This window comes from Balaenoptera ricei, chromosome 14 (assembly GCF_028023285.1).
Source record: "Balaenoptera ricei isolate mBalRic1 chromosome 14, mBalRic1.hap2, whole genome shotgun sequence".
Taxonomy (NCBI): Eukaryota; Metazoa; Chordata; class Mammalia; order Artiodactyla; family Balaenopteridae; genus Balaenoptera; species Balaenoptera ricei.
In genome coordinates, this window is record NC_082652.1 from 11412269 (window position 1) to 11440098 (window position 27830).

At 36.4% G+C, this 27830-nt stretch overlaps 1 protein-coding gene across 4 annotated transcripts in view; it reads left to right on the forward strand.

Annotated features, from left to right (window-relative positions):
• TAOK3 (TAO kinase 3) overlaps positions 1-27830 on the forward strand; it is a 182800-nt gene that overhangs the window by 120934 nt on the left and 34036 nt on the right. For all 4 annotated transcript variants that reach the window (XM_059894253.1, XM_059894254.1, XM_059894255.1 and 1 more), the window contains 4 exons: positions 9642-9735; positions 10771-10852; positions 17158-17325; positions 19933-20139. In XM_059894253.1, the coding sequence (XP_059750236.1) occupies positions 9642-9735; positions 10771-10852; positions 17158-17325; positions 19933-20139 (551 nt within the window). The remainder of the gene's footprint in view (positions 1-9641; positions 9736-10770; positions 10853-17157; positions 17326-19932; positions 20140-27830) is intronic.

Here is a 27830-nt window from a genome sequence, read left to right on the forward strand (position 1 = left end):
ACAGAGATGACTTGGGATATGTTTGTATTGCATTTCCAGTTGCTTCATTGACCTCTTCCAACAAAGAAACATATGATAAAGATACACAGTTTGTTTGTTTTTTTTTTAATACTAAAGAGATGTTAGTGAAGAAAAAAAAAAACAAGGAGGAAACAGAATATTTACTTAATTTTTTAAAATAAGTAACATTCATGTGTTTTGTAAATCAAAAAATATAAAAAGATAGGCAGTGAAAGGACTTCTTCTACCCCTGGCCCTATTCGTACAGTTCCTTCCCCACCCCTGTGAACACACACAGGGAACCTCTGTTATTAATTTCTTGTATATCCTTCCAGAGTTTCTTTACAAATATGTATATTTTTATATATATTATATATATGTATGTATGTATTTATTTATTTAGTGTGTGTGTGTGTGTGTATTTATAATATATAACCTTCCATATCTGCGGGTTCCATATCCATGGATTCAACCAACTGCACATCGAAAATATTTGGGAAAAAAAAATTCTGGAAAGTTCCACAAAGCAAAACTTGCATTTGCCATTCTTTGGGCAGCTATTTACATTGTATTTACAACTATTTACATGGCATTTACATTGTATCAGGTATTATAAGTAATCTAGAGGTGATTATATGGGAGGATATGATTAGGTTATATGCAAAAACTATGGCATTTTATATAAGGAACTTAAGCATCCACAAATTTTATATTCTGGGGCAGTCCTGGAACCAGTCCCCCACAGTTACTGAGGGACGACTCTAGAAATATGTATATATGCTTACTATATTCCCTTTTACCCCTAAATTAACATATACAATTGGTTCTATACTTTGATTTTTCACTTAATACCATCTTGGAGCACTGTTTTATATTAGTAACTTAGACACTTTTTCATTTTTTACTGGCATTATGTTATTCCATTATATGGATATACCATAGTTTATTTGACTGGTCCTCTATTAATGGATATTGAGGTGGTAGATTTCTTTTTTAGTTTCTGATATTGTGTTATTCTCTATTTCATACAGAAAAAATTCATCTTATTAATACTGATTTCGGGGGACAGTCAGCAGAAATAGTCACATACTTTAAAAAGGATTCATGACAAACTTCCAGAAATATTTTGTAGAATTTGACAAGGTAGCCCTAAAATTCATAGGACCAAAACCAGTCAAGACAATTCTGAAGAAACAGAATTTGGACAGAAGAATCACTATACCACAATCCAAACCATAATAATTAAATCAATATGGTCAATAGAACAGACTAGAATACCTAGAAACAGACTCGTCTATAAGTCGGATTTTGGTATAAGACAAAAAAGACATTAAAGATCAGTGGTGAAAGGATGGCCTCTTTGATTAATAATATGAGACAGTGTGTTAATTATATGATAAAAGCCAAAATTAAATTTCTAGCAAATGCCATACACAAAAATAAATTCCAGATTTTAGGTAAATACTCAAAAGTAAAATTTTAAGACTTTTGGGAAAAGATCCCTTATGCCTCAATTTCCTTACCTATAATATAGAGATGACAATCCCATGAAGTAGGTGCTATTATAATGAAGATTAAAGAATTAATAAATATAAAGTACTTAAAACCTGGCCTGGCATGTAATAAGCACCATGTAAGTATAATTAATATTATATTATTCTAGGAGTATACCTTTATGGGTATAGGGAAGAATTTTTCTAAACAATATTTAAAAAATAATGACAAATATGATAACTTTTAGTACTTTAAAATATAAAGCTATATAAAACGCAAAAATTAAAAGGTAGGCATAGACTGATAGAAAGTAGTTGAAACATATCTACCCAACAGAGTATTGGCCCAGAATCTATAAAAAACTCTCACAATTTCTTTACCAAAAAGAAAAAGATAAACAGCCAGTAGAAAAATGGGCATGAATATGATCAAGCAGTTAACATTGAAAAGAAAACCTAAATGGACAACAAACATGAGAAGATACTCTGCCTCATTAGTAATCAGGGAAATGCAAGTTAAAACTATTTCACATCAGACTGGTAAAATTTTTTTAAAGTCGAAGGTTAATGAATTTGGAGAAGCTGCTAAAGAAACAGGAACTCTCATACACTATTGATAAGAATGTAATTTGGTATAAACATTTTGGAGGGCAAGTTGGCAACATCTGGTAAGGATGATGAGGATTGTCAGTGACTCAACATTTCACTTGTAAGTATACACTTTAGAAATTTTATGCACGTACACTGGAAAATATGTGAGGCTGCAACCTTGTTTGTAGAAGCAAGAAATGGTGGAAACAACCAAATTCTTATGATGAACTGGATCTACATGTATCATCATGGGTAAATCTCAAATCATAACATTGAATAGTTAATGAACAAAGTCGCTGGAGTTAGGTACAGTACGATGCCAATTATGAAAGCTTTATAAACAATTTTATATATTATTTATGAGCATATATATACTAATAAAATATCACATAGATGTAAGAGATACCATCTCAGGATAGTAAACTCTGGAGGGCAGAAGAGGAATAGTTATATCTTACTTTTTTTTAGAAGAAAATATCTGAAACAAATATGACAAAATAATGTTAAATCTAAGCAGTAGGTGTCTGTTATAATACTATGCAAATTTTTTATGTATTTCAAATATCAAATAATTTAACTTTTTTAAAATTAGAAATAAATGTACATTCCTTTGGTTTGAAAAACAAAAAAACAAAAAACTATTCTCTGTGTAGCATGGAGTTAGCAATTATACACCCTGGATTTGAATCTTGGCTTTACCAGCACTTAGCTGGCAGGACAGTCATGTGTGGCTGCACATAACACCAGCAGGCATTCTCATAGTCTAGGCTGTGAATGACACCTTCTGGGGTTGTGTAACGTGTTGATTCTGACGATGAGACCTTGGACAATTTTCTAAACTTCCCTAAGCCTCAGTTTTCTCATCTAAATGAAAAAAACAATACATATATCATAGGTATTGTCGCACTTCAATGAGATAACATATGTAAAGTGTTTAACATAGTGCTTGGCATATATCAATGCTCAAAACAGCTGATTGCATTCATATGTAGGATTATTCCTATTTTTGTCATTTATATTCTAAAGTGAACCAAAATTTTACTTGTAACACTGCAACTATAATAGCAACTCCTCAGTTACAAACACCTTAAAGGAATGTCCCCCGAGTTGAACCTTACAACTAATTAGTGCCCACCCATTGTTTCAGCAAGTTTTTTTCTTACCAAAATCTTTCTAAAATATAACATGGATTCTGCCCTTTCCAACCTAATTAAATAGAGCAAACAACACACACCCTTTTATGATGATTCAGGGTTGTCATCACATCGGTTTTTGTACTATGTAGATGTAGTAATGACTGGAGTTTCAAACAGCAGTCGACATTGGCAAAATAGGTGCAGATCCCAGGAGGTACCTTAGTATTTCCTCTCTTGAGACAGGAGAGGAAATGTGCTTAATTTCTGATTTTATCATTTTATAAAAAGGAATTGATATATATATAACAACATGCTCTCTATATCAGCCTAACTTTGATTGCCTTTTATAAAATGATTTACTGAATCAAAGAACAGAGTAGCCTTCTCCCAAATTGTCTTATCCTCCACAACAGCTAGTCCTTCAAATTGATAGATGATAGTATTAAATTATGCCTAAGAGCACAGACTCTATAGTCAGATAAACCTGAGTTCTAATTCCAGCTCTGCCATTTTTTAGTTGTATGACTTTGGTCAAGTTATTTTAACTGTCTATGAAATTTGCATAATAAGATCCCCTACCTTATGGGGATTGTCTGGATTAAATGAAAATGTGGACTTAAAGTGCTTATTATTATATCTGGTGTTTAGTATGTGTTCAGTAAATGTTAGGCATCATCAGCACAATCCTAGTATATATCATATCTCATCAAATTTTTAATTTACATTTTAACATCTCTTTAAACTGGGAGGTATTTTACGGGCAACAGCATTTTATGATTATAATTGGCAGCATTTTGTTCTAAGTTATACATAAAATAGTGGTACACCTTAAATTGCGATGAATCTTGTTGTCAATGACATCTTAGATTCAGAGAAGGATGGTAGTACATGCTCAGTTAATATTCATAAAATAAAATTGTTACCAAGGACATTTAAATTCTCAGCAATTATTCAAACTTTATTATACTGGTAGTGTAATAAACCATACAAGTACCTCTTTGACAGCTTTACTATACATCTCTATTTCCTTGGCATTAATCTTGTTAATGGACACATAAAAGAAGGGTATTTTTTTTTTAACCTGAAAGATGATTAAACTGCTGCATATATAAACCTAAGCAATGATTTTTCTAAGTTTTCTGTATGTTTCAGGCTTAATGAAATTCCAGGTACAGACAGTATACTTTAAATTTTACTTTTAATGTTGAAATTACAGTGAAAGTTGTGGATAGTGCCTGAATAATGTGTTGTCCCCTTTCCTTATGATACCTCTTCTATAACAGTGTATATATATTTTTTAAACATCTTTATTGGAGTATAATTGCTTTACAATGGTGTGTTAGTTTCTGCTTTATAACAGAGTGAATCAGCTATACGTATACGTATATCCCCATATCCCCTCCCTCTTGCGTCTCCCTCCCACCCTCCCTATCCCACCCCTCTAGGTGGTCACAAAGCACCGAGCTGATCTCCCTGTGCTATGCGGCTGCTTCCCACTAGCTATCTGTTTTACATTTGGTAGTGTATATATGTCAATGCCACTCTCTCACTTCATCCCAGTTTACCCTTCCCCCTCCCCATGTCCTCAAGTCCATTCTCTACGTCTGCATCTCTATTCCTGTCCTGCCCCTAGGTTCTTCAGAACCATTTTTTTTTTTAAGAGTCCATATATATGTTATAACAGTGTATATTTTTTTAAAAGCCCCTAATCTGTACATTGAATCGCTGAGGTGTCATCAGAAAGCAGGAAGATGATAATGCTGCTGGCACTCTCTCTCTTTCCTGGATCAAATTCCAAGGTCCCTAAGTGGTTAAACCTGCTTTACAAATTATCTTTTGATAAATTGATCTTCCACTGAAAAACCTAGTTAAATTCATGCATCCTTGGAAGCTTCTTGGACATTGAAATTGTCCAGTCACCAGATATTTTATTTTATTTTAGTTTTTTTAAAATAAATTTATTTTATTTATTTATTTATTTATTATTATTATTTTTTTTGGCTGTGTTGGGTGTTCGTTGCTGTGCGAGGGCTCTCTCTAGTTGCGGTGAGCGGGGGCCACTCTTCATCGCAGTGCGCGGGCCTCTCGCTGTCGCGGCCTCTCTTGTTGCGGAGCACAGCCTCCAGATGCACAGGCTCAGTAGTTGTGGCTCACGGGCCCAGTTGCTTCGCGGCATGTGGGATCTTCCCAGACCAGGGCTCGAACCCGTGTCCCCTGCATTGGCAGGCAGACTCTCAACCACTGCGCCACCAGGGAAGCCCCAGATATTTTATTTTTTGAGATTATTTCAAGAGAAGTTAATCTGACACTCTTCTGTTTAAGCTATAGACCCTTAGTTCACCAGCACAGACCACGGTAGAAGCTGGCAAATGGTTCATCAGCATTGACAGGGAATTGACTGTGTTCGGAGATGCATTCTCCAAGGGATAAAAAGAAAAAAACATAAAAAACATAAATGTTGTTACATAGTTTCTCTGCCTGGAATTTTCTTCTTCCACATTATTATTGCCACTCACTGTTTGTGTTAATAAATGAATGTTGTGATGGCTGTTGAGGGGACAGGGTTATATTTAGTCTTATAAAGCTTCTTCTTCCTTTTTTTTTTCATGTTGAAATACCAGTACTATCTATTATAAAATGCACAGAATAATTGAAGAGGCACTGAGGTCTAGTGAAAAGACAAGTCTTGGAGTCTTACAGGACTGGGTTGAAATCCCAATTTAGCCACTTACTGTGTGGCTTGGTTTCATTATTTAGATTAGCTTACCCCAGTTCCTTCTGTTGGGAAATTGAAGTAATAATGCTTATCTTGCCAAGCTGTTGTGAGAATTATGAATAACATACCATATGTAACATACCTAAAGTGAATGCCTGACATGTAATAGGAACTCAATAAGTGGTAGCAATTATTATTATCATTAATTATTATGGTTGTCAACCATATTTGTTCATAAGAAATCTGCCTTTTCATGAAGTGTTTATCCAAAGATGGAGTACTCTCTGATCTTCTTTATTAAAATAAAGCTCAGTCTAGGTGCTCTAATTTAGCATGAGCTTCGCCAAGCAGAGCAGTGTCCAAAGGCTTCTCTGAACCTTGATCTCATAAAACATACATGGAGCATTCAGAAAAACTTGATTATTATCTTTAAATTAAGTAAATCACTGTTTTTTTTCTTTTAATTTAGTTAATTCAGCTTTGTTACGCTTTCACCTTTTTCCTTTCTTTGGAGGTAAAATGGCTTACATATCACAAGGTAGCTTCAAAGCACTTCCGGTTCCTGTTCTGTTGCTTATCTAGAAGCTTCTATGCAGACTATTATATTCTACAGTAAAGTCTGACAAGCTTTCAGCTAAGGACCAGATAATAAGTGCTTTAGTCCTTTTAAGTAGTATAATCTCTGTCATGACTACTCAGCCCTGCTGTTGTAGCATGAAAGCAGCCATAGACAACACATTAATGAATGGACATGGCTGTGTTCCAATAAAACTTTACAAAAACAGGCTGCTAGGTGAATTTGGCCCACAGGCCATAGTTTCCCAACCCTTGCTCCATAGTATGCTGACTTAGCAATGAACCCTGTCACTATGGCTCAGAAGATTTATGTAGTACATCTAGCAAAGGACTTGAACATAGGTGAGGCCATCTGAAACTGGTATTTAGCAAGTGCTTCTCAGACCATAGAGCTGTGTACTATGTTTGGAATGCCTTTTTTCATGATTCTCTACTAGAGCTGTTCCACCCATAGTGTGGCTGGCTGTCTTCCTGTCTTGTTCACAACAGAGTATCTGCCACTCACAGACCTCACATTCCTGCTCCAAATCCGCTACTACCTTTCTTATTACTGTTGAATTGGGTTTTGTTGTTGTTTTTGTTCCTTCATCCTCCCCTTTCTAAATTTCTATTTTCTTCTTTCTTTAGCTCCCCTTCCCTGCTGTTTCTCCTGTGCAATTTCGTGTTCTTCTAAGCAGCTCGAATTGTATACCTTTTGCCAATGAGTGGGAGGGTTCCTATCCTTCTAATAGTGAATGAAGCCATCACATAGTATCTTGATGTAAGCCTTGCCAAGACTTAGTCACTTCTCAGTCATTTTTGTGATTTCTTGCTGCACAAAGATTCTTTGTTTGTTGACAGATTTTCTTCTTTGCCTTAATTTGCCTTACCTTCATTTACTTATCTAATAGGTATTTTGGGGCCACCCAAAATATATACCAGGTGCTGTGCTCAGCAGTGGGAATGCAAAGATGAGCATAATAGACATTGTTCCTCATGAAGTTTAGCAAACAGAACATACATTAAGTAAAGAATTACGTATATAATTAGTTATGGTTGTGATAGGTGGTAGAAAGTTAAAATATAATTTGCAATGACAGAATCTAATGGGACACCTAGTCTTGAGAGGTCAGAGAAGGCTTCCCTGAGGAAATGATTGTACACATATAATAAGCCTTGAATAAATATTTATTAAATTAATGCAGAAATGCAACTATATTTAAGGTGAAACCTGAAGGATTGGGAAGAATTAACCAGGTAAAGTTCAGGGAACAAAAGTGAGAGGGGAGTCCAGACAGAGAAGGCAACATGTGTGAAAGGCTCTGAACTTGGTTCTTTCAGTGAAGCAACAGATGCATGAGAAGAGGGGGGAAACATTGATTCTCAGAATGAAGTGCTGGAGGTAGCCAGGGTCATGTTAGGAAAGACCAGCAGACTATGTTTAAGGATCTAGACTTTGTCCTAAAAATCATGGGAATCCATTGATGGTAACATGATGAGTTCCTACTTCCACATGGTTCCAATATTTGAAGTTGTCAGAAGGCCATGCTCTAGAAACTTTCTAGAATCTACCTCCTGATAAATAAAATAAACCTGAGCCTTTTTTTTTTTTCATCTTCTACATTTGAAACAGCTATAAAATCCCTTTGTCCACACTGCAGCTTTCAAATTTCCACTTGTTAACAGTTCATGTCCCCATAACAGTGGTATCCATTTGGTGAGTGTAAAGTATCCTGTTGAGAAGTTAATAAACAATATTTGTGGAATCAGAGACTGTCACATTTCAAAAGTATCAGAGATCATTTAGTCAAGACTATAAGGGGCCCCTCCAGAGTATCACTGATAAATAAGTATAGTGGCCTTCTGCTGGAACTCTGCTAATAGCTTAAAGTTCACTGCTCTCAACATTATTCATTGTGGGTTTTGGGGGGGTTTTTGGTTTTGCTTTGCTTTAGCACTCTGGCTTTTCATAAGTTCTTCCTTCTATGAGTAAAAATGTCTTCCCTGTTACTTTTTGTTCCCTGCCCTTAGTTCTTGTTATGTTTCTTAGAATTGCATAGAATAAACTGAATTCACCTTTTTAAAAGTGGTTAAGAGGAGAATCTTTACTTAAAAACCAAGGTGCTCTGATGAAACCTGAGATCAGATTATGAATTTTAAAGTGGTACTATATAAAGAATCCATTAGGATAAACACAGTAGAATGAGATAGTGATTTATCTTCTGTGACATAATAACTAATAAATAGCATAAAATTAACTGTACTCAGAACTAGAACCTTGTTTCCTTTGGTCAACAAATGGAGCACCTAATATTTGAATAATATCTTATTACATATGCCAGAGAATAAATAAAAGAATAAGAGTATTAGGGTTATAAGATCTTGCTCTTAGAACTTATGATTTCTTTTGAGAGAAAAGATTTGTATGTTTATATAAATGCAATAGGAGAGTGCATGCCTAGTGAGCAGTCTACTAAAAGACAGCAATAGAAATTCCAAACATGAGATCATGGTGGGCTGGGATGGAGCAAATCTTCTACTAAGAAGTATCTGATTCACTGAGTTTCTCCTTAGAAGAGGGTGGACAAAACCTTGCTTACACTGACCCTCCTTTTCCTACCTCCTTTTTACCCTCTACCCTGACTTGTACCAGTTCATTGGCCTGGGTGTGCCTTCAAATGGTGTTTACTGAATTGAATTATTTTGTCTCCCATACTGTGTTAGTGATGTTTAAGATGTTCCATTCCATAATTATCCCCTTTTTTCATTCTACTTCTCTGCTTTCTGAATTTTTTTCAATGAATACATATTTTTAATTTTAACTAAAACACACACACACGAAGATGTTCATACCTATTGTTGGAAAACAAAGTCCAGCCTTTTGAAGATACATGTGAAAAATAAGAAAAATTTTTTTTACTCTCTTGAAGTGGGTTCTGTTAGGAGCTTTTCCAGTGTACTTTAAGATGACCAGCAGCTTCTTCTGAATGGCTATCCTGAGCGACCTTAGAGATTAAAATAAGTGGATTATGTGGCATGAGGATAATAACGAGCTATTGATTTAGTGGCAAAGCTTTGCTCATAGTTCCTTATTTCTCCATCTGCCTGATGCCTTTCAAGAACTGCTTTATCGTGTTTCTTTTCTTTCAGCGGAACGGAAGCCCCCTCTTTTCAACATGAATGCAATGAGTGCCTTATATCACATTGCCCAGAACGACTCCCCCACATTACAGTCTAAGGAATGGTAAGACTGAGCTGTTGCTTTAAATTTCTAAGAGAAGGCACCATATGTATTTGGCACTTTCATTAAATTACACTTTAAATATCTGACCTAGAAAGCATTTCATTCCTTCATTGTATGTTGTGATAACTGACACTGATGCTTTATAAGCCTGAACTTTTCTATACACACACACACACACACACACACACACACACACTATATTTCTGCCCTCACTATGGCTTCTACTGTGTTCTTAATGTGTGTAGGAATTGAAATTCTACCAGGTACATGCCCTGCTACCTTCCTAACCAGTCTGGTCTCTTAAGTCATGATGGTTTTGTATCGATCACCTCAGTCTTATCACTTCCCAGCAAGGATAAAGTACCCTCTCTGATGTCATTATTTTTCTAGTTGTCATTTTTTTTCTTTACTATATGTATAAATGTGTTGAGACAGAACATATACTATCTATTCAGAAGATATATTGTTCCTTGCTGAAAATTACGACATTTTGCTAACTATTGGGGTCACAGAGTTATAGAAAAAGGGCATTGTCAAAGAAGAGTAGACAAAATGGAATTTTCAAGAGAGAAAGTGTTTTCATCCAGAAAGCATATTCCTAGGTTCTCTGTCCCTTATGCTTCAAGTTTTACTACCTGGTTATAGGTTGTGGGTGATGGAAGAGTTACCAATTGGTCATGAAGAATATAGGCTTGAGACTTATGAGTGTTGTTATCTTTGGAGAGAAAAATGTATATAAAACCGTTGTATATAAATATAGTATTTTTCATTTTATGATATAACGATTTGACCTTGCTTATATAATAAGGTATGTATATATGTTAACTAACTTGAAACTGTCCACATGCATTATCCAAAAGAATTAATTTTAGATACCTTAAACTTGAAAATGGTTCAGTTCTCCTGACATTCCAAAGTATTTTAATAAAAATCTCCTAAAATATAAAAATTTCCCTTGGATGAAAATTATTTAAAGTGATCAGTATGTTCTACAGACCCTGATTTTATTTTCTTTCAATGTATTTGCACACACAGGACAGACTCCTTTAGGAGATTTGTTGATTACTGCTTGCAGAAAATGCCTCAGGGAAGGCCAACATCAGTGGAACTATTACGGGTAATTTTTCAAGTTTATATTTGAGGAGGGGGATTTAAAGTCATGTTGTAGTGGAATATAGTAAATCATTCCCGTGGCAGCTCATCATGACAAACTGGATTAGAACATACTGCCTTGTCATTTATCCAGAGATAGTAGCTAGGCATAGAAGTAGCAAGATATGTGCTATATGTTCCCCGCAGAAAGTTTTTCCCCCATCTTTTCCCCTTTTCTTTTTTCTCCCCCTTCTTTTTGCCTTGTGACAAAGAATATTTCTCCTTGCTCTGGTCATCATTGTGATGTTCCTGTGACTGATATCTGCATGAACTTTAATGCAATGTTTTCAGGACAGAAACTGCCAGTGGTTCAGATACCAACTCTGGGATTTCAGTTAGGTTGTTGTCAAATCATCAGGCAATGAAGATATGTGATAAACATATAAAACAGACATTTGCATAGCATTGCATCACACATGTTAACTGCATTCATCTGATTTAAACGTAGCATTTTTGAGCATCTCTTTTCATGTAACATTTTATTATAGGCTTTATATACATAGGCAATGTGTTCCATTAATATCAGTAAAGTATGTGGGAGTCTTTTACAATATAAGTATCTTTTATTGGCCACAGAATAGTTCAGCTTACTTTAATCTTTTCTGCGTATGTGTTTTTCAGCACTTTTTTGTTTGTTTCTTTGTTTGTTTTAAGAAAAACTCAGGATTGTATTGCCTAAATTTGTGAAGGTTAAAAATGTCAGCTGCCTTTATAATTGCACCTTGGCTAAGTCACAGATTCTTGGTTTACATTTTCTTTTTCTCAGAACTCTTATTCTGTTATTTTCTGGCTTTGAGTGTTCCTGAAGAAGTAGGTCTGAAGCTGACTAGTTTTTCTACCCAGAAGTAAGTTTTTTCTTCTTGTGAGTAACAGGCCACAACAATATGGTGACAGAAGCAACAAGGCAATGGACTCTACCTTATTCTCTTTTGGTGTAGAGCCATCACATATTCTAGACATGGACTACAGACAACAGAACACCAGAAACACAGATAATATGTTTATTACTTTGAAGGAGACAAAGATTTTTAAAAAAGGACACAAACAGCACTGCCATAAAGAGAAAAAAATTATAAATTTGGGCTATAAATTAAGGAGAAAAAAAAAAACCTCAAAGAAGAGATACTACAAGCATTCAAAGATGATATTTTAGGGCAACAGACAACAAAAGGATATAAAAAACAAATGGGCAGAGGGAAAGAAAGAAACGAAAGAGAAAAATTTAAATATAGATTAAGGGACTTCCCTGGTGGTCCAGTGGTTAAGACTTTGCGTTCCCAATGCAGGGTGTCCAGGTTTGATCCCTGGTCAGGGAACTTGATCTTGCATGCCGCAACTAAGAGCCTGCATGCCACAACTAAAAGATCCCGCACACGGCAATGAAGATCCCACATGAGATCCCGCATGCCACAACAAAGACCCAGCGCTGCCAAATAAGTATATTTTTTAAATAAATAAATATAGATTAAAATCATACCATAAGCAACGAACGAATATAATAAACCAACCCATTTAGGGTGTTTCCAATGGTAGATAGTCTTAGGGAAATAAAATTAAATGCAAAAGAAAAATTTCAAAAGATGATTATAGAGAACATGACATGTGTGGAAGACAGTGGAGATATATATTCCAACCTATTATTCCTAAAGAAGAAAGCAAAACACATGGAACAGAAGATATTTAAAGATATACCTGAAGAAAACTTCTTTGGAAATAAATGTTTGGATCTTTATTTGATTTGATTTACTCTTTATTTGATGGGCCAAATCAAATGAGCCTACCATTTAGTCAACAATGTTTACTGATTGTCTACTGTGTGCCAAGCACTGTTCTAAGCACTGAAAATCATACAGTGATACAAAGAAAAAGATAGTTCCTGCCCTCCTGGAACTTATATTCTAATGAAGGAGTAAGAAAACAAACAAATGATTTGATATAATGTCAGAAAAATAAGGCAAGGACCGGGATAAAGAGTAGAACTTTACAAAGTTCTAAGGAAAAGAAAATGTAAACCAAGGATTTGTGACCCAGCTAAGGTGCTCTTCAATTTATAAAGGCAGCTGACATTTTCAAGCCTTTTCTTCTCTTAAAAGCTTCTTCTTAATTACTCAGTAACAAAATCCAGCCAATCTATTGATGAAACAAAGAGCAAGAGAGAAAGAGAAAGGGATGGAGGGAAGAAGGAAGAAAGAGTGAATTAGGAACTGGGGAAACTTGTAAAAGGACTGGTGGTGAACATTAAATTTAAGTTTGCTCTCTGATATTTATTTATTTATTTATTACTTATTTACTATTTATTTAGCATCGTAAAGAGACTACATTCTTCATTTTGGAAAGACAGTACACATTTTAGAAGATTAAAAAATAGTGGAAGGGAGAGAATGAAAAGTAAATCTTCCCCTTCCAGGCCCTTCTCTAGAGTTAGCAACCGGTGTCACTAATTTTGTACATGTCCTTCTGGAGATATTCTATGTATATGGAAGTAAATATTCTTTTTTATTTTTGCACCAGTGGTAGCAAACAATAAACGCTGGATTTTTGTTTTGGGTATTGTTCCATATTACTATATGAAGAACTATCTCATCCTCTCTAATGGCTCCATTATATACTCAAATGGACTGTAGTTTTTATAACCAACTCATTTATGGTATTTGCAGTCTTTTGCTATGACAAACTGTGCTGGAATGAATATCCTTACGCATGTGTCATTTTGTACCTGTATATACAGATATCCAAAGAATAAGTTCTTAGAAGTGGAATTGCTAATCAAAGGGAATGTGGATTTTAAATTTAAATAAATATTGCCAATTTTCCACCAAAGAGGATGCCCCAATTTATGGTCCATTAACAAAGTACGAGTACCAAAACTTTTTGAGCTTCTAGTCAGATCAGTGAAAAACTTTTCTCACTGTCATTTTAGTTTGTATTTCTCATTGTGAATTAGACTGAGTATCTTTCATATGTTGACAAGCCATTTCTATTTCCTTTTCTATGAACTCTCTACGATCTTTGCCCATTTGTCTGTTGGGTTGTTGGGTTTTTTCCCTTATTAATTTGTAGTAGATCTTGCAAATATTTTCTTCTTATTTCTCTTTCGATATTCTTTATTCTGGGCTTTTTTGGAGAGGTCATGCAGATGTTTGTTATAAGGAATTCAACTTTTTTTTTTTCTCCAGTTGGCTATCTTGCTGTTCCCAAATACTTTTAAATAATCCATCTTTTCCTCACATTTTCTTCCTGATGTTAAAATGTAACCTTCACATAGGATTAATTTAATTAGAGAACTACAGTAAAATCATTGCTGTGGTCAAAAAGCAGAATGTAAAACTTATAAACATTGACAGTGTAAAAATTGAAAATGTAAAAATAATAACTAGAAAAAAGTAGGGGTAGGAAAGAAATGTAAATGTACTAATTTTCCTGCTTTTCAGGGTAGATGGTCAATAAATTCTTAAATTGAAAGTCTTTTTTAAGTAACTCTTATGTCTTAAAGCTTTTCACAATCTTTTTTTTTTTCTTCTTCTTCCCTTAACTTTAGAGGACCCTTTAGGAACTGGTAACTCTTGGTGAAGAAATTATAACTAATGTTAAGCAATTATTTTACTTCAGATGCTTCTAATTCTATTAAACTCAAATACACCTTAATTTAATAGATTATTCTTTATTACCATGTGTAATAAGTTTCTCATGTAAAATTATTTCTGGGTATCCATCATTCTGAGAGAGTGAGAGAGAGAGAGGGAGGGAGAGTGTCTAAAATGTTATTTCATGACTTAATATTTATTTCTGGGTGGTGGAATTTTGAGTGATTGACTTTCTTTTATGCATTTCTCTATTACTTAAATGTTCAAAGTAAAGATATTTCCAAGAACAAAGAAAGCATTCTTTGAAAATGATCTGAGAACCTTTTAACTGTATGGGTTTAGAGAACAGTGAGGAGATGGGATTGCAGGCAGAGAGAACGAGAGCAAAGACATGCAGGTGTGAAATGCACAGCACGAGGCAAGAATGATTTAGACGTACGATGCATTGGGTGGGAAGGAGGAGTAGGACTAGATTGGAACCTAGAAATTCAAGCAGGAACCCCCTGTAAAGGGTCAAACTTTACGATGGAGGCAGTGAGATGTTTTTAAGACGTTGAGTATATCAGTTTTAAAATACTTAAACAAGTAAGGGTTTAATTACCTCCCGAAATAAGAAGTCCAGGACATTGGGAAAGCAGTCCAGTGATGTAAGCAGCTCAACATCTCCTCCTCTCTCCCTACTTTACCATCCTTAGTATGTGGCCTTCGTCTTCTTGGTCACAAAATGGCTCCTCATCTCCAGGACTCAGTTTTATTCCTGGCGAGAGAAAGGAGGCAGGGCAAAGAGCAAAACAAACGCCTTCTTTTCTTGTGTCTTGCTTTTTATTCTGGAAAACAAAGCCTTCCTCTGGGGCTTCTGCCTATATCTCATTGACTAGAACTATTGGTCATGCTATTAACTGCAAAGAAGGGTGCAGTCCAAGTCTTTTACTTTCTACTGCTTACAAGAAAGGAAGGTGAGGAAAAGAGGTTGGAATGGAGGATAAATGGGCCATAGTGTCTGTCACAACAAATGATATGGTCAAGTAAGTGGTAGAACACCAGAAAACAAACCCCCAGATAAAGAAACCTGGGTTGCAGCTCTAGCTCTTCCACTGTTTAGCTGTGTAAATCACTTAACCTCTCTGGGCCTAAATTTCCTCACCTTGGAAATAAAAGAATTTCTAAGAGCTATTTCTGCTCTGAAATTCAGTATCCTAGGTTATAGCTTGAAGTTTACTAAAAACTGATTTGCTCTTATCTAATTGCAAGCACTGGAGAAGCAAAATAATTTTCTTTCTCCCTTCGTCTCCTCTTGAAATATGCAGGCTACACTTCCTTCTGGGAATGGTGTTTCATTTTCAGAAAGGACTCTTTGCAGAGGAAGAGATATTTTATAAAAACGGGAGCAAAAGCCACAATTCCCCGGACAGCAAAGTCAGGGTGAAGAACCACAAGACATACAGATTTTTTTCTCACAGTGGTCCTGCTCCTCTTCTATATCTGTTTAACTTATAAAGAAATTAAATCTATTCCATCATCTAAGGCTACCACATTACATCTCATTTTCCCAATATCTTCAAATTATAATTTCACGTAAGTGAATTTTCCACATAACTGAAACTTTTCCTTTAAAAAACAAAATTCCCTCCTCCTACTTTTGATCATTTTCTGTGGTAATCTTGTCAAAATACATGATGTGCTTCTCTGCCTTCTTGAAGAAAGCGTAATGAATATACTTTCACTTCTTGATGGCTCAGAAACAATAGCATTCCATGAAGTCTTGTAGTATAAAAGGACTGTATGAAGAACATTTGCCCCTTTGCAAACTAGCCCACAAACCTTGGTTCATTCTTATTTGGTTGGTTGGTTGGTGTGTTAATCATGGAATTTCCCTCTCTCTACTGTCAGGCAGTCAGAGAACTTTCAAAGGGCTCTTCTTTCGGCAACAAGTAACCCTCTAACAGTTCTCAGTCCTTTATTCTCCCACTTCTGTTCCCTCTTTCTAAACTGCTATAGACTGAGAAACCAGGAAACCAGAATATGTCTTAAAGATCGTTGATAATATTGAAAGTGAAGCCCGTTTATACCAAGAAAAACTTAAGGACTTTGGGACGGATATTTTTACTTCTCGGAGACCCTTTTCCCTTATTTCTGGTTATACAGCTCTGTAAAGAGAAGATAAAGTTGCCAGAATTCTGACTTCTGGGTATATGGAATAGCTGCCATATTTTCAAGCATACACTATATATGACCACAGAAATAGAAAACAAAATATACACAAGTCTGTTTTTAAAAGGGTAGCATAGGGTGGGGAAGAGGATTGAGGCAGATTATAACAAGAATATTCTATACTCTGCATTCTTTTGCTTATTATGTAGTTTCAGATTTGAAAGTCACAAGCTCTCAGCTACTATTTAAAGTTCTAGTCATTGTTACTACTTGTATGGTAAAGTAAACCTCAAGAATTCTCGAGTAAATTCTAGGACAAGTCCACAAAATGGGGCTTGAGGAAGAAGAGAAAAGCATAGTTACCGCTCTATGAGATTTATAAAGATGACAGGCTACATGAAATGAAAATCATATCTTGTTATTTCTTCAAAATCCACAGAGCTGTTTTATGTCTATTTACTTTTATATCTAAACCTAGCACCTAAAAATATGTCTCCTCATCATCAGTTTCTGTTTTTTCTCCTCCCTCAATTAGCATGACTTTGTTCGACGAGACCGGCCACTACGTGTCCTAATTGACCTCATACAGAGGACAAAAGATGCTGTTCGTGAGCTAGATAACTTACAGTACCGGAAAATGAAAAAAATCCTTTTCCAAGAGACACGAAATGGACCCTTGAATGAGTCACAGGAAGATGAAGAAGTAGGTTGAGTTTATTTTAGCAGGCACTTATAGAATGCCTACTATGTGAAAATGTTCTGGACCGGCGCGCTATGAAAAACACTTTGGGGAATAACAATGTAATTGATGTTCTCTGCCTTAAGAGACATGCAGAGTTGCAGAAGAGACATTCATAAAATAACTCTTATATAAGGCAAAATATGAAAAATGCTGTAGAGGGAGAGCACACGGCAGGGGTGCATAGTGGGGAGAGAAAAAGTCATCAGCTGGTGGGGATTAGTGAAGAGGTGGGCCGTTTTTGACAGGCAGGCCTAGGGCATTTTAGACTCAGGGAAGTGCGGTGCTTTAGGAAGATTATCCTGGCATCAGAGTGTAAGATGGATTTGAATAGGTAACATTCTGGATAATAATCCATGCAAGAGGCAGTAAGGGTAGTGTCTATGGGAATCAGGGGAAAAGGAACACTTAAGAAACACTGCAGAGGTAGATTTGATAATACAGTGCTTCTCATTGACAGTGACAGATGAGGAGGAATTTACGGTGATTCTGAGCATTTGAGCCTAGGTGACTAGAGTATGTCAATACCAAGAACAGAGAAAAAGAACCGAGGAGAAAGAGTAGGTTAAGCATGATTTCAGTTTGATGCCTACTGAGTCTTAAGTTCCTGGCATCATATGCTACTGACACAGTGTACAGATGGAGTTTTTAAAGAAAGATGACTTTCTGGTTTCTCATTCAAATAACTTAAGAAGGATTGGTCGAAGGGAAGGGTAATGACAATTGGGACACCTGAATGGAGATGTCTAGCATTTGGTTGGGAGATACAGATCCAGAACATAGGAAAGAGGTCTAGGTAAAGGATAGTTGGATGGGGGTCAAGGAATTAAAATGATGATGAATCAAGGAGCTGAATGTAGAATGAGGCGAGGGTCCATGCCACATAAGAAGAGGGAGACCTGGTTGATCAAGGCATCACAGATGTTACGAGCGTGCACAGCTTCAAGGAGGGAGCAGCCAATACCATCAGATGCCACAGAGCAGGCAAGTTAAATAAGGACCAGAAACAGTGTTAACTGGGTTTTACAAGTAGGGCCTTCTTGATGACCTTAGTAAAAGCAGTTTTACAGGAATAGTTAGGATAAATAGTAGATTACCGTGGGTTGTAGAATAAATGGGAAGTGAGAAGGCAGAGGTAGTGAAAGTTGGTTATTTTAAGATTCGTAAATTTGGCCAAGTAGGAAAAGTGACAGAGGGCAGTAGGTAGAAAGGTACATACATATAGGGCAGCCCTCTTCATATTTATATGCAGAAGGAAAGGAGCCAGGACAGAGGCATTGGAGATAGAGGAAAGAGATGCAGTTAAAGAAGTAGGATCTCAGGAAGTGCATAACAGTAAGAGCATTAGTGCAGGGATTAGCCTTGAACAAAGGACTCCTCTTCCTCTAAAAATAGATTAAAAAATAGGAAAAGAATGAAGAATGAATTTTAGTTTAGCTTTTTAATATAAAAGAAAATAAAATTATTTTATCAATAATTATAAAAATGAAATTAAGAAAGCTGAATTGGAATATCAAGTCTCTTGATTGCATATATACAAATGAGCCCTTTTAATTGGGAAAATAAATCTATTAAAAATATAATGTATTATCTGTCATTTTAAATTACCCAAATTACGTTTGTCAGTGATTCCTTACATTACCATGGCTAAGTAACAATTCATTACCCAAATGACGTTTGTCAGTGATTCCTTACATTACCATGGCTAAGTAACAACTCATTACCCAAATGACCTTTGTCAGTGACTCCTTATATTACCATATGGCTAAGTAACAACTCATCAAAGTTATGTATGTACAGCATGGTTCTTTGAAAGTAGGGTTCTTTTGGAGCTAAGTTTCTTTAATTGTATTATTTAATCTTGTATCGAAAGGTATCCCACTGTGATGGATAAATTATATGTTCTGATTATTTTATCACTTCTCAAATAGTAGTCTTTGGACGAGTAGTGATGAATACCAGTATTACTTGACAGATATATTTAATAAGATTACAGAGGTAAGCATGATAGAATTGCCTGAGGGAGGCAGAATTTAATTACCTGTCCGGGACAGTAGAATTAATATCCCTGCTTAGATATGAAGTTACTCAGTAATGACTTGCAAAGGACCATATTGTTTGTCAAATCTCTGAAAGCTCTCTTCATTCACTTTGAGTTTCAAGTGACAACTGCCGTGTTTGTAGATATCCTAGAGGTCCCCTGTTCAGTAGCCTGTGGTCTTTCCCTAGCACCCTGATGTTCCTGAAGGTCTCTCAGAAACCTGGCCTGGTTCTGATTACCGAATAGCAATACAATAATATGATAGTCGCATATGACAGAGGAAAGCCCTGGCATAGCAGCATTTGGAGCCTTATGACCCATGTCCAAAATAGCCCCTGCGGAAGGCATAGAAGAGAATTGGAGGTGTCAGAAAATGGTAGGGGAGCCACTACATTAAAAGTGTATCGTTGCAGATTTGGCAGAAAAGCAACTTGGCACTGCAAAATTGAGTGTACTTAATAGCTTAGTCAATGGATTGGTACTTTATCTCCAGTCATTTTTTTTTTAACCCGAGTGCCCCATTTTTATAGGACAGCGAACATGGAACCAGCCTGAGCAGGGAATTGGACAGCCTGGGCAGCAACCATTCCATCCCAAGCATGTCTGTGAGCACAGGCAGCCAGAGCAGCAGTGTGAACAGCATGCAGGAGGTCATGGATGATAGCAGCTCGGAACTTGTCATGATGCATGATGACGAAAGCCCAGTAAATTCCAGTTCCTCTGTTGTGCCCAAGAAGGTAAGTTTCATGGTCCCCTTCACAGCACTAGGCTTTGCCAATCATAATGAAGCCGGCTCAGGTCACCTAGCAGCCAGCTATTTTCGTTCCCCTTTTACAACTGAAATCTGGGACTCAACCTAGCACATGATAGTTCTTTTACGGTAAAAAGATAATGTAGGACTAGGCAATCTGTATCTGTGCCTATTTCTTTTATTATTATTTATTTATTGGCTGCATTGGGTCTTCGTTGCTGTGCGTGGGCTTTCTCTAGTTGCAGCGAGTGGGCCACTCTTTGTTGCAGTGTGCGGGCTTCTCATTGTGGTAGCTTCTCTTTGTTGCAGAGCATGGGCTCTAGTCACACGGGCTCAGTAGTTGTGGCTCACGGGCTCTAGAGCGCAGGCTCAGTAGTTGTGGCACGTGGGCTTAGTTGCTCCATGGCATGTGGGATCTTCCCCAACCAGGGGTCGAACCCATGTCCCCTGCACTGGCAGGTGGAGTTTTAACCAGTGCGCCACAAGGGAAGTCCCTATGTACTCATTTTAATAAGTATCAGTGATCACAGTCTAATTCCAGTAGATGAGCAAGTTTAAGAATTTTTTTCACTTAGACATCTATTAGGTGTGCATTTTTCTTGGGAGAAAAAGGAAATTGAACAGGTAAGGATGAAGCATGAGAAAATATATTGGTGCCCAGTCATGAATAGTGGAGGGATTACATTTATTTTCTGAACTGATTAACTTATTCATTTATTCAACAAACATTGGTGGGGACCTTTATTATCTGCTAGGAACTATGGTAGGCCCTGTGGATAAAGACAAAACAGACATGATGCCTTCATGGAGCTTATTATCTGTGGGGGAGATTAAGCAAATAATCACACAAGTAACTTTATCATGTAATTATAAAACTTGTTCTGGGTAAAAGGAGGACTTAATCTAGCAGGGAGTAGGGGAAAGTCTCCCCAATAAAGTGACATTTAAGCTAAAACTTCAGAAATAAATCGAAGTTAGCTAACTTGGGGTGAAAGATCGGGGTGAGTCAGGAAGCAGCATGTACGAAGGCCCTGTGACAAAGGGAACTTTGTATGTTCAAGGAAGAAGGGAAGGATCTGAGAGATTAGAGTTTGGTGAACTACGTAGAAAGTGAATTGAGACCAGAGAGACAGCAAGGACCCAGATTATTAGAAAACTATAAAAGCATTTTGAGGAAAGGAATGATAGCATGCAGATGCGGAAATCTGCTAAGAGTTCAGCATTGTCAGCTGTCCTTCTTTGAACTTGGGCAAGTGGTCATGTATTTGAAAGGTTGAAAAGAAGGTTTTGCTGGGCTCTCTTTCTGGAAGGAGTAATCATGGATGTTGATAGAGATCGACTTTTTCCTTTCCGTTACCTCTGGGGCTCCGTGGGGATAGAGAGCAGAAGAAGAGGAATTCTGTTGGATCTTTTTACTCCCAGACCTCTCAGATGAGCACCCAAAATTAGAAGAGAGACTCTGCTGGCATAATCAACAAGAAAAAAGGCGCTGGTCTTGAACTCATTGGGGGTTTTAATTTTAATTTTTACATGCCAGTATAGAGCTTTCTTGTAATAATATGGGCCTTTCAATACTTTTTTCTCCTTGGTGTAATCAGTTAAGAAAACCAGATGTTAATTTATAGTCTGAAATATCAACTGAGTAAAAGGGCAACCCACAGAATGGGAGAAAATATTTGCAAATCATCTATTTTATGAAGGATTAATATCCAGCATATATAGAGAACTCCTAAAACTCAACAACAGTGAAAAAACAACCTGAATCAAAAATGAGCAAAGGACTTGAATCAACATTTCTCCAAAGAAGATATAAAAATGGCCAGTAAGCACATGAAAAGATGTTCAACATCATTAATTATTAGGGAATTCTAATCAAAACTACAATGAGATACCACCTCACACACATTAGGATGGCTACTATTAAATAAAACAGCATATAACAAGCGTTGGTGAGGATGTGGAGAGATTGAAACCCTGGTACACTATTGGTGGGAATGTAAAAGGGTGCAGCCACTGTGGAAAATGGTATGGTGGTTCCTCAAAAAATTAAAAATAGAATTACCATATGATCCAGCAATTCCATTTCTCAGTATATATCCTAAAGCATTGAAAGCAGGGTCTCAAAGAGATTTTTGTACACTCATGTTCATAGCAATATTATTCACAACAGCAAAGAGGTGGAAGCAGTGTAAATGTCCATTGACAGATGAATGAATAAACAACATGTGGTATATATGTACAATGGAATATTATTCACCCTTTAAAAGGAAGGAAATTCTGCCATATGCTACAATGTGGATGAACTGTGAAGACATTATGCTAAGTGAAATAAATGTGCCAGTCACAAAGAGAAAAATACTGTATGGCTGTTAGGGTAGTCAGAATCATAGACAGAAAGTATAATGATGGGCTTCCCTGGTGGCGCAGTGGTTGAGAATCTGCCTGCCAATGCAGGGGACACGGGTTCGAGCCCTGGTCTGGGAAGATCCCACATGCCACGGAGCAACTGGGCCCGTGAGCCACAATTACTGAGCCTGCGCGTCTGGAGCCTGTGCTCCGCAACAAGAGAGGCCGCGATGGTGAGAGGCCCGCGCACCGCGATGAAGAGTGGTCCCCACTTGCCACAACTAGAGAAGCCCGCGCACAGAAACGAAGACCCAACACAGTCATAAATAAATAAATAAAAGAACGTGAATTTCTTAAAAAAAAAAAAAAAGAAAGAAAGTATAATGATGGTTACTAGAGATTGGGGGAGGGGATAAATGGGGAATTGTTATTTAATGGGTACAGAGCTTCAGTTTTACAAGGAGAAAAGAGTTATGGGAATGGATGATGGTGATAGTTATACAACATTATAAGTGTATTAGCACTGAACTGTACACTTAAAAATAATTAAGATGGTAACTTTATGTGTATTTTACCACAATGAAAAAAGGAAAAAACTATAAGCAGGCTAGAAGAATAGAATATATTATATATAAAAATAATATTAAATAATGGTATGTCTTCATGAAACCCATTTAGTCCTATACCTGAGCTTAAAATTATATTATCTTTAAACACAATAGAAGTCAATTATTCAGAAGTTTCATTATTTGTTGGTTTACTTGAATTCCTAAAAGTTTTCCACTTGGGAACATAAATAAAGTAGGATCTTAAACTCCCAATAGAAAGTTTTATATAGTGGACTGTAGGAATGAGGAAACTAGTTTGAAGTTCTGTCTGCCACTGTTAGTTTTATTTTACTTCGGACAAGTCACAAACCTCTCTGGGCCTAATTTTCTCCATCTGTAAAATAAGGAGTTGTTCTGTATGATTTCCAAGGTTGCTTCCAGCTCTAAAATTTTGTGCTCAGGAGCAAGCTTCATCCATGCCTCACTCAGGACAAGGTGTACTTTTATCTCCTACATTATGTATTTGGATTCCACTTAAGATTTCACTTGAAAAGGCTTTTTTTCCCTAAAAGCCAGTGCCCGGATCAGTCCCTTCTCCATGTAGATGGGATGGTAGCTACACTGTATTACGTGTAGGTATGGGTAACGTGTTGCCTATGGGATTCTCCAGGAAGCAGAGCTGAGATGGTTTAGCACAGCAGGATTTTGTTTTGTTTTGTTTTGTTTTAATTAGGAAGTCCCTTTGGGGTCAACACCTGTGGGAGGGAAGAGAAAGAAGCAGCACTGGGCAGAGAGCAAAGTTGAACTGAGATGCAGTCCAATGGCAGCCTCAGCCAACCCCTCCAGGGAACTTTGGAGCTAAAATGGCCTTTCAAAGTTGTCCAAACTGGGCCAGAATGGCCAGGGCTAGATCAGTCATTGCATATGCAGAACCTGGGAAGGGTGCAAACTTGGACAAGGCTGCTCTCTCTGCAGCCCGTAGGAGAACTGACAGCCAAAGACGACTGCCGACAACAACTCCTTCCTTAAAGGGGGATCTGGGTGGTGCATTTCTGGGCCTATTGTAATTTGTGACCACAAAGATTGGAAAAAAAAAGCAATCAGTACTGTTTTATGAAACATTTTCCAGTTTTGTATTTCTAGAATCTTAGAAAAGCCTATACATCAGTAAATTATCATTTTATAAACAATGTTCTACCCATTATCTCATTATCCTATTTTATTTTCTTTTTAATACTTGTCACTATCTAAAATTATATTATGTACTAATTTATCTATTATTTCATGAGTAGAGTGTAAATTTCATCATGGTTAAAACTATTCTTACCTTGTTCTGCACTATATCTCAAAACCTAGAACAGTGCCTGGCACAGCCTAGGCTGTGAAATGAATAAGTAAATAACTATGGAATGAATGAGGAACAGACAAAAAGTACACAGAGAATGAACTAAATACCAGATACTAAATACCATCCTGTTTTGGTTCACTGAACATAATGGATTAAACGGGTTAAATAATATTAAATATCTTTATGGTTTGAAAGACTAAAATAAATAGATTTTCTCCAATAATAGTACTCTAGACAATAAGAACATGCTTAATAAATATCAAAATATAAGAATAAGAGTGGAGAATTTTTTTCCCCACCCTTGACTGTTACAATCAAGACTGCAGACATATCCTAAATTAGTCAAATCATATATATGACCAGATGACCATTTTATATAGGAAGTGAACTTACTTTTAAAGGCCATGTGTAACTGGTAAGGGCATGGTTTGCAATTAGCTGTTCTGCATCCAGAATAAAGATGCCCTGATTTTAAGAGGACAGTTCTATCACAGATCAAGTCCAAAAAATATAAAGTGGGACACTGAAAATTTTCCTTTAATATCAGGATTTCAGGTTACTTCTCTACAATCTTTGCCTCTACTCTGGTCTTTCCCAGGCCCTGAAGGGATCCTAATCTAATCTTCCCTTTGAGCAAGAATGATTTGATAAGTCTACACGTATATTCTGACAAAATAAACTTTAAGCACTTATTTCTTTTCCCCTTGCTAGTGTTGCCACACTGCTTTTTCCAATAACAAGAATATCACCTCATCTCTAGACTGTTAGCTCCTCGAGGACATCTCTCTTCACGTACCACCTAGATGGGTGTCTGTCACATAGTAAGCACTCAATAAATGTTTTGTGAACTAAAATGAAGATGAACTTTTATAGGACACAACTCTACACCTCAGTTCTTGATTATTCATAAATGAGTCCAGGGCAAACTCTTAATCCAGATTAGTTTTTTTTTGCTGTAGCCTAGGCTGCTTCTAAGCCTCCACCCTACACCTTAAAACCACTGGGTGTACAGCAGTAGCAAACAGGGTTTAATATTGTCCTAAGCAACAAAGGCTGTTTTTTTTAATTTTTCAATTAAAAGGTATACTTTTATTTTGTTTAAGTCTAAAATCAATTACTGTTGCTTGCTGCTGCCTTCTATTAATATAGATCACGAGACTTTAATATACTAAAACTCTTTATTAATCAATTTGTTGTTTCCAGTATGCCTAATGAACTCTAGTCATCATGGCCCTCTTTTAGAGATTATTTTTAAAAAATCCTTATCTTCTAACTCCTAAAGCTTTACTTGACCCTTCCTATTAGTCAATGTTAGTGGGGTTTTTTCTTCCCCCTTCTTTAAAAAAAGAACAGCTTTCACCATTTTCGTGGGAGGAAAAAAAGAGAAATGTCCTTGAGGGGATAGGATGTTCTAGTTTAATTTTCACTGGCTTCAGTGGCCTTTCCTATTATTTTTGCTGAAGAGAGGGACGGGTTCTTTGACTCTTCAACTCACGTTTGGCAGAGTAAAAGTAAATTAACATGTGAAGGCAATGTTTCTTAAACAGAGCAGTCATACAAAACACCTCTCTATAGTTCTGCTAGTCATTTTCTCTCCCTAATAGCTATCCTTCCAGGTGAAGATATCCTTTTCCATCTTCTCGCCTTCCTCTGGCCCCAGCTTTTGATAGCTGTACCTGCTTAGGCAATCATTTAATCATTTTGAACAAAATGAAAGAGATGGTGGGTTTGCTGATCCCTTCTCCACAGCGTGAAAAGTATGGGAACCTATAAAAAGACGTCTCGTCACCAGAAGAAAAGCCATTTTTAGATACGCTTCTCCCCCCGCCGCCCCCCCCCCATGTAAAGGTGTGCTTGTGTGTGTGTCACTGTTTTGCGACTTCCTTAGAGTACAGAGTGGCAGGTTTTTATGAAATACAAATTTGAATTCTGTTAAATAATAACAAAGAAAATGTCATTTTTTCAGAATCTCCTCAGACCTATATTCTTGAGCTTATTTATTCAGCAAACATTTTTTGAATGCCCGCAAAGTATCAAGCACTATGCTAGGTACTGGGAAGACAGATTTTTCAAACCACATTTACTCTGCCTTCAAAAAGCTCACAGTCTCATGCACAGGCGAGTATAAGTATGATGAGGAGTGTGATAAAGGTATACCCAAAGCATAGCAGAGTCCAGGAGAGTGGTTTCCAAGGTTAATTTCAAGTTAACCTAGAAACTCTGAACAAGTGACCACACCATGAATCCTTATTTCAGAAGCATAAATAGTCAGACATTTAGGGAAAAACTTCTAAATAAAAGTAAAGCCCTTTGTCCAGGGAATAATAGTAAAGTTTTTAATCTGAAGAGGTTTTACTTTTTATAAAGAAAGGACATTATAAATTTACCAGGTTAACACAGACTTACTTAAAACTGGTCCCCAATTCATATTGGTATTTCAAAGAGCTATTTTGTTCATTCCTGGATGAGAATGTTTTAAGGATAAATTATAAACAAGTCATATATTTTGTCTTGGTAAGGTAGAACATGATATTTGTTCTTAAACTTCTGAAATCATTCTTCAACATCAAAGATGTTGGTCCTCTCATCAACATTTGTAAATCATATGCAGCGGTGCTTAACTGTGTAAAATAGCAAATTCACCCTTTCCAGTATTGATCTTAAAATGTGTTCAGGTCGGAAACTCTGGGAGGCAAGTATAGTTATTTTCAAAGGGGCTGCTACTCAAAGGGGTGATGTAACCAACAGACCACATACCCAGTAAAGCTGATAGTTTAATTTGTTCTTACTTGCTTCTCAAGTCACATTGCCCTCATTTTAAAATTGCTTCATTATTTAAGTTGTCTGCAGAGTTTTGAACTTGTTTTAAGCAATGGTGTTGAATATTTTAAAATTTATTTCCCTATGCACTTGGATATCCACTGTTAGACTGAAATATTGCCTCATCCTGTGGTCTCTTGTATAATATTTGGAGACTTAGTGTTGGTGATCTCTGTTATGAAGCTAGTACAAAAACTAAAAATTCTTTTATAAATTTTTTTTTAATTTTAAGGAGATGCAAGGGATTATACTTTTAGCGTTAGCATTATTTATTATGTTTAAAGTAGATTAGAATTTTTGACCTCTTCTCTCAGACTAACTTCTAAAATAGAATTATTTTTTAAATATACCTTAGTGGGTTATTTAATTAGCTGCATGTCAACTAAAATCACTATGGTCTCAAGTTTTAATTTTTCCAGTGTATTCCAATACCCTTGAGTTTAAAAACTTAGCAAATATGATGTGACTTTTAATTTGATAAGCAGGGTCCTAACCTACAAGTGTTAATTTTTATCTGAGAGAAAACAACTAATATTAAAGTTATACATATTTGCATATGAATGTGTTTTGTTTTATTCTGTTATGTGAATAGTGTGGATTCCACAGGTTAACTTT